The 15412-nt window shown below is 45.3% G+C and overlaps 1 protein-coding gene across 5 annotated transcripts in view; it reads right to left on the bottom strand.

Annotated features, from left to right (window-relative positions):
• Nucleotides 1-15412, bottom strand: part of LOC118227025 (myocyte-specific enhancer factor 2A-like) — a 125073-nt gene that overhangs the window by 25878 nt on the left and 83783 nt on the right. For 3 of the 5 annotated variants that reach the window (XM_035417082.1, XM_035417085.1, XM_035417083.1), the window contains 2 exons: nucleotides 5407-5541; nucleotides 2494-2710 (listed from right to left, as the gene is read on the bottom strand). In XM_035417082.1, the coding sequence (XP_035272973.1) occupies nucleotides 2494-2710; nucleotides 5407-5541 (352 nt within the window). Of the gene's footprint in view, nucleotides 1-2493; nucleotides 2711-5406; nucleotides 5542-5608; nucleotides 5741-15412 lie in introns of all 5 variants that reach the window. The other 2 variants (XM_035417084.1, XM_035417086.1) reach the window with 1 other exon arrangement.

Genomic DNA, 15412 nt, shown 5'->3' with positions numbered 1-15412 from the left:
CCCCGAAATAAAGGCTTCAGGTCTTTATTTTATCAGATTTATTTTTAGGGTGATGGGGGCGGGGGTGCAGAGCGGAACAGCTTTCAGCCGCACGAGTGCGAAGCCTGCAAGTCTTTGGGACCTGGCTGCAGTCTGAGAAGGGGTGTGGCGAGATGGGGAGATGGGGTAAACTGAGGACGCGTAAAATGGGAGGAACTCAGGACAGCTGCGGTGCGCTCCTGGTACCCCTGAAAGCACAAAGCCGGCTCGGCAGTCTCCCTCCCGCCAGCCAGGCTGCCTGAGAGCCAGTCCACAGCCAGTGAAATATTGATGTGGAATGGGGGGGGGGCGGGGGGGCCACATCCAAACTACCACGCTAAGTGTATGCGAAAATACACAATGGACTGCTGGAGAGGTGTTTGTGGTTTTTTCTTCATTATGGTGAGATGTATTCGGTCTTCAACTGTAGAGGTTGTGCCAGGCCATTTCCAATTACTGAGCTCACCAGCGATCTTCATAGTGATGTTCCAAACAGTTGATGTTGGTAAGCATAAAGGTTGGCCTATGTCTCTGACAGTTTTTTCTTATTTCTCAGCCTTATAATGGCTTCCTTGACAAAAGCCCATAGCAGACTCCAAAGGCAATCAAAAGCCTAGAATCAAGACTAGGTATCGAAAGCTCTCTTACACCTGCACTAAGGAAACAACTGAACACATCTGACTAATAAGAAACACCTGTGAAGCCATTTGTCCCAAATCATGGTGCAACAAAAACTATATGAAATTGTAATTTAAATGTAAAATTTATATGATCAAATTATTCAATTATAATGATAGCTTAGTCCTGGACAGCAGCCAATTCAGGTTTTTAATATCAGCATTGATATCATTGATTTAGACCCACCGACCCAGGGAAGATAAGTTCATTGATACACAGTTTTAATTGATCAGCTGCTGAGTAATGACTGAAAACAACAGACCCTGCAGCCTCCCAGCAAGCAGCAGCACTCAACAGGAACAGGACTTCCTTCTGCCCCGCCCAGCTCAGGTCACCCATGCACATGTACATAATGTACCTTCATATAGTCTTATACATACACAGGCGCACACACATATACTGTACACACAATACAAACACACGCATGTGCATGTGTGCATGCATTTTCAGAAATAAAGGTAGATGCATTGCTGTTCTTTAAGGAACAAATTTGAAAGTACAATAAAGTTCTATTTGGGTACCTTTTAGCAAAAAAAGGTACAGATGAATTATGTATTGCTGGTTAGGGGTACAATTTTATACGCCTGTAGGGTACCACCCCAGTGACAAGTGTTTGTACCTTTTTAGGCACCTTTGCACACCTTTTGTCTGCATGCGTTTGCATGTAAGGTCTTGCGTGCCTGTGCGTATTTGCGTTCATCTGCGTGTACGTGTGCATCCATGTTAGCCGTGCATGAGTGCCATCTACACTCAAGAGCCAGCGGAGCACTCCCAAGTTCTGCCTGACTGGCGCAAAGATTACCGGTTGCTATGGACAGTACTGGGGGAGTGTGGAAGTGGGGAGGGGGGGGGCGAGAGTAGCAAGACGCAGGGCTTACAGGAGTTTTCGAAAGAGCATGAAACACCCGTTAACCATACGACCGCATTGGGCGGGGGGGTCGAACTCCGCAGGTGGCGGCAAAAGAAGCCGGCGGGGGGTTAATGGCGGCTCTCGCTCCTCCTCATCAGCCGCCTCGGCCGAAGCGGCGCGGCGCGGGGATCGCCACGCCCCGCGGCGCGCCGCCTGCCGTATCCATGCCGACCGCGTTCAAAACATGACTAATTCATTTCACTTCCGGCCGAGAAGGCGTGAACTGAACAGTCATAGCCGCCGCATCGCCAATCGATGCCGATAAGCAAACAGAAAGAACGCTGCCTCTATTTTAAGGGCAGCGACACGTCCCTCGGGCCCAAGACAACACTGCTCACCACATCTTGTACTCTCTAATTGTTTGACAGGGCATACATTCTAAAATTTTAACGAAACTACGCTTACTCATACTCACACATTTTGTAGGATAGTTTTGTTATTTTTGCTTTTTTTCTACCCCTTTCATCTTCGTGTGCCTCCTTGAAAGCATTTTCTTTTAAAATTTTGATGTTCGTCCATTTTTTTTTTTTGTTTTGGTTCCATCTTTTCTTGTCATTATCATTTATTGTTTCAATTGATTGACTGGTACTAGGACAGAGTACTATAAGCCCCTTTGGGTTTTTTTAATCACCAGAACAATCAGCATGTAGCTGTCTGTCTGTATTGTTACGTTGTGCAAATAAATAAAACAAAAACAAAACAAACAAAATTTTAATAAAATTCCTGTACAGTAAAAATATTTTTTTCCAAGAAGCCCACACATTGGGCAGAAATAATTCTTCCAGGTTCACTTTCATTTAAAAGCAGTGGGTGTGACAGAGGTGCTTTTTTGGACCACAGCCCTGGGGGCGAGTAAAGATCTAAATGAGATGCAGTCGCGCACTGACCTGTGCTTCCCGCGCCGGGGGAATTCTGGGGGCCCCCAGGGGACCCCACGTTCCTGTGCAAGGAGCTCTGGTGAGGGGAGAGCAAGGCGCTGTCGCCTAGCGATGTGCTGGCCAGCGTCTGGGTGCCCAGGGAGGCCGGGTTGTAGGACAGGGTGCTGGGGTTCGATATCGGCACCGCCACGTGCATGGAGAAGTTCTGCTGTGGCAATGCGTTGGGCTGCGGCGAGAGAGAGAGAGAGAGAGAGAGAGAGATGGAAAAAGGGAGAGGGAAAGACAGACAGAAAGATGGCGGTTTAGAAAGGGAGATAAGGACATGGAGGGAGAGGGAGGAAGGGAGAGAGAGAGGGATGGGAGAGTGATAAGAGAGGAAGAGGAAGGGAGGGAGAAAGATGGCGAGAGAGAGAGAGAGAGAGAGATGGAAAAAGGGAGAGGGAGAGGGAAAGAGACAGAAAGATGGCGGTTTAGAAAGGGAGATAAGGACATGGAGGGAGAGGGAGGAAAGGAGAGAGAGAGGGATGGGAGAGTGATAAGAGAGGAAGAGAAAGGGAGGGAGAAAGATGGCGAGAGAGAGAGAGAGAGAGAGAGAGAGAGAGAGAGAGAATAAGTCACAATGTCATGTGGACATTGCGTTAATAACCATTGGTGACAGCCACAGCCATAAGGGGCACACTCAATGGAGCAATCCCAGCAGCACTTGGGCCTCAAACTCACCTAATGACCCAACACATTATCTCTGACCCCCACCCCATATGAAAACACAGCCTGACACAGGTTCAAATATAGCATTATGATTTTTTAATATCTCATAACTTTTGTATGTATACTACGCTAGTTAATTCAGAGCATGGAAGTGTATACGAACCCAGTTAATAATATATAGTAAATCAGCTGCTTCCCCCTATGTGTCTTGTATGCTTATATCTTATAACCCACCTCAACTGTTTTTATGACCCAAAAGTGAGTCCAGATCCTTAATTCCAGTTTGGGAACTAATACCCTACAGAGAGAGCTGCACCGGCCTCTGCCTGTTCTGCAAATTATTCTGAATCCAAAATGCAATCTCTCCAGCCCTGAAGCGCCGATTCAGCATTTATGCAAGAGAGAAAGACCCCCCCAAAAAAATAGGGCACCTGAGAAATGCTAATAAGCAAATGCCAATTGTGAAAGGTAAGACTGTTTTTTTATGGTCTTTTACAGTTATTAATGAGGAGGGGGTAAGAGAACAGGAATGCTCAGTGGTAAATGTCACCCGTATCCAAGGAAAACTCCCCAGAGTCACCTTAGAAACCCTGTCGGGATAAACACTCGCAGAAAGCCAGAAATGTCTTGGGACCGGCTCTCTCAGCGCACGCACACATCCCCACATTCTTCACAAACACAACACATCCTTTTATTACACACGCACACAAGTTGGTGGAAACTCTTCCAGCGCCATGCAGATTTGGTGAGGAGTAATCTTGCGACAATCTTCCAGCCCGGCGTTACGATAGTCAGCACCACACTTAAATGTTTTCTTTGTTTATTTAAAAAAAAAAAAAAAAAAAAAGGTTTGAGGCAGCCAGGAGATTATGTCGTTAGAACGCACAGTCGCTTTGCTTGGCTGTACGGCGCCTGTGGAGGAGTGGCTTTTTAGTCGTGAGACAGTGACGAGGACGAGCTTCACCTCTCACTGTGACCCAGAATGCAGTGCGGACTATCCCACGCGCCAGAGACCGCTACGGCACCGGTGAGACGACGGCATTCGCGGCGTAAACTGGTGATGCGGTTAGTGCTGTTATTAGTATGTTAATGGCATTTCAAAAAAGGATTTACTTTGCAGTCAGTGCGCAAACTCCTGCGTTTTTAATTTGGTGCAAAAAAAAAAAATGAGCATTACTATTGCCCACCATAATAAGATCACCATTGTGAAAAGCTGCAGATTTGAAATGCAGTCTTCTTTTATTTTTTGCTTTATTTTATGGGTTGTCTAATGGCTCTAGGTGTGTGGTAAGGAGTCTAAACAATCCGGCACACACGAACTGGGTGTGAAACCCAAACAGGTGATTGGAGGACACCGCCTAGGCAGGTACCTGACACCTGAAGTGGGAACGGCATGGTTTTTAATAGGTGAAAAGGAAGGGCACACTCCCTCACCCCTCTCCCCAATTTCCAGATTTGCACAGGGAAGAAGTGGTCATGTGTCCAGATCGGCTCTGGTGGAAAAAAGGCTTTTTCTGCTCCCAACAGGAATGTTGTTTGATACAGGAGCCAGAGGTGTTGCTGCCCACAGCAAGACACAAGGGCTTCCATGCCAGTTCTCAAAGCTTACATGTGTGCTCTTAATGGTTGTAAAGAAACAGTAAAATAGACTAAGCACACCAGGAGGCAAGCAAATGCATCCTTTTTTAGTACAGAAGGGGTTTACTTCAAGCCCTCGGGCTCTTATGTGGCTGTTAAGATATGGGTATATACTGGATCATTGCAGTTCGCCAAAAAATAATAATCGAAATCTTTCGTTTTTCGTGGGAGCTGTTTTAGTAAGTGTCCGCTGTATGAGAAGCGTGGCACGAAAAATGTTGTTTGCACAGTCACCGAAACAGGTGGTGTCATTTTTCAGTGCGTTTTTTTTTAAAGCCAGAAACGCTCAGACGCACAATGTGATCTTATCAGGGTGTGACACTTCGTAATCTGTAGAAGAACACAAAAAAAACAAGAGAGGAAACTGACACATTTCCAATCAACTGTAAAAAAAGGGGTAGTGCTCGGACAGTCCTTGGTTGACGAAGGTGGTGTGTCTGCGTGCAGGTGTGCAGTTGTGATATTTGTAAGGGGGAGGGGTTGGGAAATTAAAAATACAGAAAAATGTAACAAAAAAAAGGGGGAGGGGAAAAAAATCCTGTCGCCACAAAAGCCAAGCAAAAACATTTTACTTACGATTTTATGATTTCTCATCATATTATCAAACTCCTCATTAATTTTTTTATATTTCTCTTCTGTGTGGGGGGTGAGGACATAGGAGGAGTCGGGATCCGGGCTATCACAGCCTCTGTGCTCCTTCTTGTTTAGCGCCTGCAGTGAACACCAACATAGAAGAGGGAATCAACACAAAATGGCGGGAGGAGAGGGAGGTACTTACACCGCAGCGCTTGTACATTAAATCACTGTCTTCGCTTAGTTTGCCGAAACGGTCGTCCGCGAGGGGGCTGTGCCCAAAACAGTCGTCTGGATCGGGACTGGCACAGTCATTATGGCCCTTGTTTCTTAATTTCTGAAATACAATTGGGAAATTTCACACATATGCATGCAGGAAAAAAAAAAGGAAAAAAAAGATAACATCTTGCTGCCCTTCTTGTGGGGGCTAAATGGCACTTTTAAAGCACAGTTATTCGTAGTAGTAGAAGAATCGTCGGCACTTCCGATAACTGCTCTGGTGCAACCAAAGATAAAAACATGCAAGGTAAGAAAAGGCTAAGGGCACACCGAGAGTACTGCAAAAAATGTGTCTTTTTAATGGCAAGCTTTCGGCATAGCTATGCCCTGACGAAGGTCTTTGACCGAAAGCTTGCCATTAAAAAGTCACATTTTTTGCAATACTGTCAGTGTGCCCTCAGCCTTTTATTACAAAGCACAGTTATTCGACATCACCAAACGATACAATTTATATGGTTTCACAGATCAATTTAAATTGTTCTGTCAGAGAACTCTGTCGCACTCTAAAATGACAGCTCTGTCTCTTTCAAATAACACATTTGGTGACAAAGTGTTTTATTTATTTGCTTATCCATTTATCTACTAAATCGTCATCTACTATTCCTACATCAACTCTGTACCTGTGGAGAAAATACATTCACATATCAATGCAAGTAAAAATCATAAAAGCACAGAGTGGAAAAAAAAAAAAAACATTTTTCAACCTGTTTAAGAGAATAAAAGGTTATAATGTGGATAAACTGCAGGCGGCTTAGTTCTGGATGAACACCGGTGACTGCGGTTCTGCTGCCCGGAGAGACGTCCTGCCAAATTAAAATGTCACTCTCTGCCCTCTCCCCGAGCTCTCAGGCACTCAGCACGGAACAGGGCCGAACCGCCGCACCCCGGCCACACGAGCCTGCCGCGAGCCCGCCCCGCATGCATATTTTATTACGATTTCACTTATCATAAGCCACCCAGCTGGAAGTTTCCCTAACGAACGAGGACTCCGCAGCGGAGGCGTGGCCTCGGCCAAGGTTACCCCAGCACGACACGCCACTCCCTCACGAGCCTCTGTGTACGGAAACGTCCGCAAAACTGGATCATTACGCCTGTTTATAAGGCCAGGAAATGACCTGCTCATCTGCGCGCCCGCAGCGCCTGGCGTAACAGCAATACGCTGTACCTGAGCACAGCGCGAGTTCCTCTCCTTTCAGAAGTGCCCAGTACTGTAACTACAGTAGTGTTTTAAAAGTGACAGAACAAACAACGCATATCTAGCTTTTAAAATTGGTCATATATTTTCAAAAACACAAAACGGCACACATTCGATAAAAATAAATTCAGCGAGACTGACATCCCATCTCTTTTTTTTTTCTCATCCAGGGAGCGAGCATGTCGCTCTTTCAGGAGCTGAGGAAAGGACCATAAACCCCGAACGCTTAGCGTCTCCACCTTTCTGCTCAGGAGCGTCTCCACCACACTCCGCCGCATCGGCAACATTCAGAACTGACGCTCTATAAACTCTCTCGTCCTTCCTCTGGATTTTAGCAGCCGGAGGGCGCGGCGTTAGCCTCGATCAGAGCAGGCTCCATCGGTAGAGGGGATTCACAGCTGAGGGGGGATCTGAGGAACATGATGGGGTTTCGAGCGTGTGACGCCCTTTCTTACATGCTCACACTCTTTTCATTTCTTGTCCTATTTTCCATCTCAGCAAAGTTATATATAAATATATATATAAATAAGGAGATTCTATCAAGGTTAATACATGCACATCCATATGGGGTTTTCTTACATCTCAGATGCACTGCCACAATACGCTCTCTCTCCCTCTCTCTCTATTTCTCTCTCTCTCTCTCTGCCTGGGTCATTTCCTGTTTACTGAGGTCTGTGTTTTGCTAAGGCTCCCTGTGGCCTCTTTGTTTACGGTGCAGTTCTCTCCGTGCCAGAGCGCAGCAGATTTGATCAGAAACTGCAAATTAAAGTCCCAACCTGCCGGTTATCTGACCAGCCTGGGCTGGGCAGGACACAGCAACGGGGGAGGAGCCAAGCAGAGCTCCCTCTGGACCCATAATTCACAGCCACAGTAAAACTGGGCATGCCCAGACAACCACCACAACAACTTCATCGGGCACAGCAACGCCACTGAAGTCCAGTAGATGAAATTTACCATGATATAAACGGTGGGATAATCCAATACGAGCACCCAGCACAAACTACAACCATCAAAAAATAACTTCTGTGGAGGCAGCTGTCACAAGAAAGCCTGGTGACATCACTCTATGTCTAAATGCAAGTTATTCAGATGGGATTTGAGGCATGTAACAGAATAAGAACTAGCAGGGAGTCAGGGGACACACTGCAAGGCTTTTTTTCATGACAGAAAGAAGAGAACATACATTTTTGATCCGTGTACACATCGAGCCAGCTAGCACAGTACCCGGCTGAAATACATTGACAGGTGTTCGCATGAAACAGAAAATTCCCGTAAGCAAAATGACGAAAGCACATGTTTCATAATGGAGGAGGATGAGGTATGTGTGAGATACTGGATGAGTGTAAGAAAGTGTGTGTGTGTACGCATAGTAAAAGCTTAAATCGCCTCTTATCAAGTTTGTAAGTCCATTGTGGCCTCATATAAACTCTGAGTTGAATTAACACTGGAATGGACTCATATAAACACTGGACATTTTATTGTGTGTGTGTGTGTGTGTGTGTGTGTGTGTGAGTGCATGTGTATGTTTGCCTGTGTGTCTCTTTGCACATGTTTATGCATGTATGCCTTTATGTTCATACACATGCGTGTACGTGCATGTGTGCATGAGCAAGTGTGAGAGAAAATCTGTGTGTATCTGCAATTGTACGTGTGTCTGAGTGCCAGCATTTGTGGATCTGGTACAGGGCTGGGTGCTGAGAGACCCTGGTGAATGTCTTGGCGTGTTTGGGACGTCCCGCAGGAGCTGCCTGCGGTCCCCAGTAAATGGATCAGTAAATCAGCACATGGCCAAACAGGTGCCGCTCCCCCAAACACCTGTCGGCCCCCTCGCTCCCCCGCCCGGCCAATCAGCCGCTATCTCGGCCTGCCGCAACCATACATGGATCGGAGTGAAACTCCCAAGGTCATTTGGCCGTGACCCTATCGAGGGTTTGCTCTTAAAGCTGAAGGCCAGGCCCATTCTCAAGCTGGGTCAGCTGCTTCACTCCCTTCCGTGCATATAACATTAGTCAGAAATGGCCGGGCTCTAGATGACTAAATGTCCCTTAAGTAAATAAATAATAGTAAATTGAGCTGGGAGCGAATGATCACCCACATGTAGTCATTGTCATTTGTTATCTTTTTTGTGACAATATTATTTGAAAACATAAATCTTCTGTACCACCCCCCTTTCCTCTGTGAATGTAAAGGGTTAAAGTTTATAAAACGCAGATGACTACAGTCCCCAGATATCCGACATCCTTATTCCAGATCCAATTCCTGTCATCACGTTTAAAACAGCACTCCCTATCGCACACAGACTTACTTAAGCAGGAGAGCAGAGATGAAAGAGGGAAGGGAAGAGATAGTAAGAGAGTCCACTTGTACATTTATGTGTGTGTTTGTGCATGAGCCGTGGAGTGTGTGTGTGCGTGTGTGTGTGAATGTGTGTGTGTGTGTGTGTGAGAGAGAGAGATAGAGAGAGAGAGAGAGAGAGAGAGAGAGAGAAACGTTCCATGGGAGCCTGTTTCAAAATTCTATCGCGAAGCCTGCTCCTCTCTGTTCAACACCAGCCATTTGCCTGCATGGACCTACAGGACACTAGAATTTCAACACCACCATAAGCTAAAGAAGTACAAAAAAATGTGTTTGTTCTCTCAAGAATTCACAACTGGAATTTTGAAAAGCTGTGCTTTAAAAAAACAAACATGAAATGTCCATTGCGTCTACATAGGCTAAGCGTTTTCATTTCAGCTTTTGAAAAAGGCAAAGGAGGTGTGACAGTCACTCTGAGGAAAATGACAAATCTTTTTATGAATTTAATGTGTAGAAAGAAAAACTGGTATAACATTTTAACGTAGGCTATCACACATCCAAAGTGTCCAAGGTTAAAAAAGATTGCCTGTTTTGCAGAAATAATGTCCGGAATATCACTGAGGCTATTGGCAGATTACCTATTATCTTGTAGACAAATCGATCGATTAAAAATATCAAGGCTACTTGAAATCTCTGCACAATCTACTACAATTGTCATTTTGACTGGTATGCACGATTTGCTGGTAACCCACGCATTGCTACCGTTATTTCACACGGGAAACTTTGTGTGGGTTATGTAAATAGCCATGAGGCTGATTTTGAACACGCAAACCTGTACAGGGTATCACAATGACAGCAGAAAATAGGTCATATACCAGTGTATTCAGGCAATACAAGAAATCACTGGACTTGCAGTGTGTTAACACACCCAATGAACAAAAGCAGTAAAAATTGCAGGCTATTTAGTTAACATTATGCTACAGAGCTAGCTGAAACTCGCAACCTTTTTCATTTCTAGTTCTCATACAGTGAGCAGTCCCCATGAGCAGTCCCCATACTTGCGAGCTAGCCTGCTAACGACAGCGATCACAGACACCAAAGGGAGACTTCTTGTTTACCCTTACCCATAGCAGTGTGGCACTCAGAGTTACGCGAGTCGGTCTGGACTTTACAAGGTTTGTTATTAAGTAGCGCTAGCACCAACTATTTTTATGGGGTTTCTGCTAACATTGGTCATACAGCAAAGTTTTTGGATGCCTGTCAGTCCTACATCAGAGACTAGCCTAAATATGGAGTGTCTCCCTATAGTAGTTCATCAGAATATTGTGATGTTTCATTATTTTATTTACTTTCAGGAAGACGCCTAAGTTAGCTAGCTATGACAGATGAATGTAAAGTAAAAAGCATCAGCATCTACTGTTTTGAAGGACTGTTGTCATAGAAAGGTCCCTTTGTATAGGTATATAGCCACGATGTAGCAACGAGTGGCAAATGCACGGCTGTTTTTAGGGCAATCTTAAAAAACAACATCTTACCATTAACATTTTACGAAATTTTCATGAGCGATTGGGGCCCCTGTTCTCGTCAGGGCCCGTTTCATGTCAAACTGGTGAAACTGCCACGGCACGCCTCTGATGTGTGTAAGCATGACTAAGCGTGTTTGTGCGTGTGCGTTTCTATGTGTGTGCGTGCGTGCGAGAGAGAGGGCCCAGTCCGCACCCATGTTAGAGGTGAATAGGGGGCAGAATCACTGAGGATCGTTACAGCGTAATTCGTTAACGAGGTCACTGAATTTTCTCACGGGCTGCCAGAGCCCTGCTAGTAAAGACTTGGCCTTCGTGGAAAAAAAGCCATAGCAGGATGAGGAGGAGCAGGAGGAGAGGCGGGATCCACGGGATTCAGCACGAGTATAATGACCAGAGAGATTCATTCTGCTCTGCAGACAGTAGGCTGCACTCAAGTGTGTCAGGACAGCTTGCCAGTGCCCAGTTAGCTTCCACACTAACAATAACATCCGCAGTCTACCGGCTCCTCAAAGGCCTCTATTGTTTCCCTTCGACTCGGCTGTGAAGGGCCTGAGATTGGGAGCACAGATTTACAAGCCCCTTTACCACCAACGTGTGTACGCAGAGCAGGCCTTCGGACGAAGACGGCACAACGCTTAAACAGTACATTGCATAGTTGTTTTCTCTCATGCTCGTATCTAGAGACGGCCCAAGACAAAAAGCTCTTTAACTATTTTCATTCTACCAATGAAATCCACTGTGTTGTGCAAATGTGTGTCTAAAACTGACATTTCTGAGATTTACATTACAGGCTTTTAGCAGATGTTCTTATCCAGAGAAACTTACAAAGCTTTTGCATTTTTTAAAAACATAGAATCCATTCATATAACTGAATATATACTAAAGCAATGCAGATTAGGTACCTTGCTCAAGGGCACAATGGCAGTGTCCTACCTGGAAGTACATAAACATAAATATCATAAATAACATAAGTGTCAACTCAGACATTAATTCAGACATGCTAGCTTGCTTCCTTTGTTGTGTTTTCTTTCCATAATTTGACATCATCAGTAGGCCTAGAGTGCTAGATCTGCACATACAAGTATAACTGTAACTGTGGCAACCATTTGTTTCTCACTTGAGGGTTAAAAATAACGTACAGTAAGCATTCTTGCGTAAGCCACCTAAAGTACCGGTTTCCTATAGAGCGCTCTGGGCCAGTCGGGCGAAAGGAATTTCAGCGCCTCACGAAACCATTACACCTCGCCAGTTTCTCCCTGGCGACAGGCTCTTCGGTTGTTATTTATTCATGTACAGCGCCCTTGCGAAAAGGAAAAGTCCATACACGGACAGGGACCGTGGTTTTTAAAAGCTCACCGGCAAAAATAAAGCACACTACCACAAAAAAGAAAACGCACTACAGACTTTATCGGCAACGGATTTTACCGGCGGGCTCAACCCATCATCATTAATTCACGTAGCCGAGTGCAAAGGTTCTGACCAGCAGCGTAGCCTATGGCCCTATGACGCCGTTGGGGTGCCGTATGGGGGGAGGGGGGTTATGACGATTCTAAGAGCCATGACTGACAGATGCCCTCAAAAAACATCAAGATTTTCTTGGATGGCCTGTGGTGGTGTGGCTCAATGTGAGATCTTCTCGTGGGGCCCAAAATCCCTGGTGGCACCCCTGCCTATGACACCTGGCGCTGTCATTCAAAGAAGGTTCTAGAGTTCAACATTCAATAATTAAGAAACATTTCCAAAAGGTTAAAAAAAAAAAACTTCAGCGTCTGTGAACACAAACATTTGGGTTAGTGTTGACTTGGACATTCCAAGCATAGGCTACCCCAAAAGAACAGTCCTCAGACACCCAATTCATAATCGACCAATGGGAAAGGGGCCAAATGGTAAATCGTATGACAAATGAAACACCCTGGCTTATGTTTTCACTTGACTATGTCATGTTCCTTTTTCAAGTGTGGTCTTAATTGATGTTTATAAAACTATCAACAATCAATCATCAGGTAAAGGGAAATATACACAACACGACTTCGGGTTTTGCTTGAGATGAGGTTGACAGGTCTTCAGAAACTTCTGTGAAAATTTAAAAAATCCTTCAATCGCCAATTGAAAACATTCACTCAAAGTGAAATAATAATAATAATAACAAACAGGAAGTGAACTATCCACTCAAGGCGGACTCCCTCGCCCCTTTCTCTCCCTCGGGCGCTGTGAATCGGCCGCTGTGTTCGCCGCCGCGTTTAACGGCGTGGCGTGCTAATCCTCATGACATCGGCGTTGTGTCCGATCCGTTCCGTCTAACGGGTTTATCAAAGGGCTCCATTGAGCAGGGAGGGAGCGGAGCACGGGCGTGCAGCAGGCCTACAGTCGCGATGCTTTTCTGTCCCCGTTCCTCCAGTCAGCTCTTAACTTGAGCACCGCTCCGGGTAGCTTTAATACAGTGCGTTTCATCTGAAGAGGATAAAGGCTATCTGTACACAGAGCACCTCTGTTTGCCGTACGCACCTCCACAAAGCAGGTTCAGCATAATGCCTTATGACCTACTGCCAAAACGACAATTCCACTCGTGCCACGTTTACTCTCTCTGAACCAAATCCCACATACAAGCAAGCAATCTCTCGGCAAATGGGCAATTGTGTTTGAATTGATATTTTGACGTGACTGTATGAATGCACTGTGACAGGTAACGCTAACAACACTAACACTTCACAACTGTTAAACTGCCAGGGGTATTTATTTTTATACTGTTTGCCAGTGACGGGGGTGCGGGGGGGGGGGGGGGGGGGGTGGCATTGTAATGGATATCTGTATTTGGGTAATATGTACACACTCTGTATCACTGCTCTGTATCAGCTCAGACCATTAATAAACCGCAGATAATTACCAGTCACTGTCCAGATTGTCACTTTGATGAATTTGGCCCTTCATATTGCCTAGTGAGAATCTGGCGCGCAGAAGAAAACATTCACAAATGAGCCCCGTTCAAAGTTTCTCTGAATGACAAGCATGGATGACAATGGCATTACAGGAACGCACTTTCTCTGGGAAATTTAAGACTGAATAAACAAGCTGAAAACCAGTATTGGATTTATGTTATGTAGGCTACATGCTGGTATTAAAGATAACACAAAAATCAGACTGTACTCCATGAGACTGCCAATTACAGCATCACATAATGTATGACAATATTTTGTATCAAAACAGCACTATGTGGAATACAGAAGTGTGCACTATGCAGCAACCATAGAGTACACTGCGTAGGAGTGCAAAGAGTACTACTATACAGTTTGTGCTGGATCGTACATACACTATCTCTCCCTTCACACATCTCTATGGTACAGCAGCACTGACAGTACACTGATCAAACTGAAAATAAATTCAGATGTCAGTATCTGAAATAGAAGGCATGAGCTCGCAGAAACACGCAAAGCTGACGCTACACACTGCAGTCTTTGCGCATGTGTGAAGTTCTCGTTCGTTCTTTCTCTCCCTCCCTCCCTCCCTCCCTCTTTCTCTCTACCCCTGTGTCCCAGACTGCAGTTGAACATTAGCTATCAGAGACTCTGAAACAGTAACCACCCTCCCTGCCAGCCCATGCTCTCGCTGGCCTCTAAAATATTCATAAGGACAATTAACAGTTCCGATAAGGCGGGGGGGGGAGGGCGGGCAGGACATGCCAGGCAGGCCGTTCCCGCGGCAACATTCTATACCCCCCGAATGGGTCAGACCTCATCAATCTGTGGTGAAGCAATGGCAGGGAGATCTAGGGTATACGAGCTCACCCCCCACCCCTGTCTTCCAGGGGGGGTTTGGCAGCACACCAGACGGCCACACCATGACACAACGTCCGCTTCCTATTCCTCTTCTTCTGAGAAACGACATCTATGTGAGTGTGACTAAGTGTACCTTCAACTGAATTCTAAAGTGCCGTGTCTGGTTCGGTAATGTTCGCCAGCAGTGTATTGAGAACATTTTTTTTAAATCATCACAAGAATAGTTGAAATAGCAGCTTTGAAAGGAGGAAAAATCAGCTAGAACATTTCACACAATCCAAAAAAATAAATAAATAAATGAATAACGGAGTCGACGAAACTACGAATCGTCACGGAATTCCGTGTGGGCGGGACTGTGTGCGTACAGACTCAGCTGCGGCAGGCAGGGGCCGGGAGGGCAAGGAATCGCACCCCATACGGAGAGGGCTTAATTCTCAGCATTATTGAATTACCCTCAGCCTTGCTTCCCAGCACTGGAGCCAGTTTCTCATTCTCCTTTTAAAGCACAATCAATAACTCAGGAGGAAGCTTCCATTAGCCTGGGACCTGCTGGCAGAGGATTTGATGATGGCGAAAGGACCAATTCGGGAGATGAAGAGGGGGGTCAAACTTGTTAATTTAATGAATATCACAAATGTGTGGATTTTGTACAAGAATTTGTATTAGCTCAGACTGAGTTTACATGAGTCTAAAATGGCTATAATGACAATAATGCTTTGTTAGAATAAAGTTAGGGCCAGTTTATTTTTGTAATTTGATTTTGGCTATTTTTTATTTTGCCTTATTTTGATTTCATTTCATTTTCAGTCAATTTCTTGTAATTGAAGCAGTAACACAAACTGTATAGACTCTCAAGGTGCTCAACCCCTGCAATCCTTCTGTCCTGTGTGCTTCCTCACTACAGGAAGATCCAGCACTATTTTACAGTATGGAATGGCCAT

The sequence above is a fragment of the Anguilla anguilla genome, chromosome 5, assembly GCF_013347855.1.
Source record: "Anguilla anguilla isolate fAngAng1 chromosome 5, fAngAng1.pri, whole genome shotgun sequence".
In the NCBI taxonomy this organism is placed as follows: Eukaryota; Metazoa; Chordata; class Actinopteri; order Anguilliformes; family Anguillidae; genus Anguilla; species Anguilla anguilla.
Note: the sequence above shows the minus strand (reverse complement) of the source record. Positions and strands in the feature narration are given on the sequence as shown.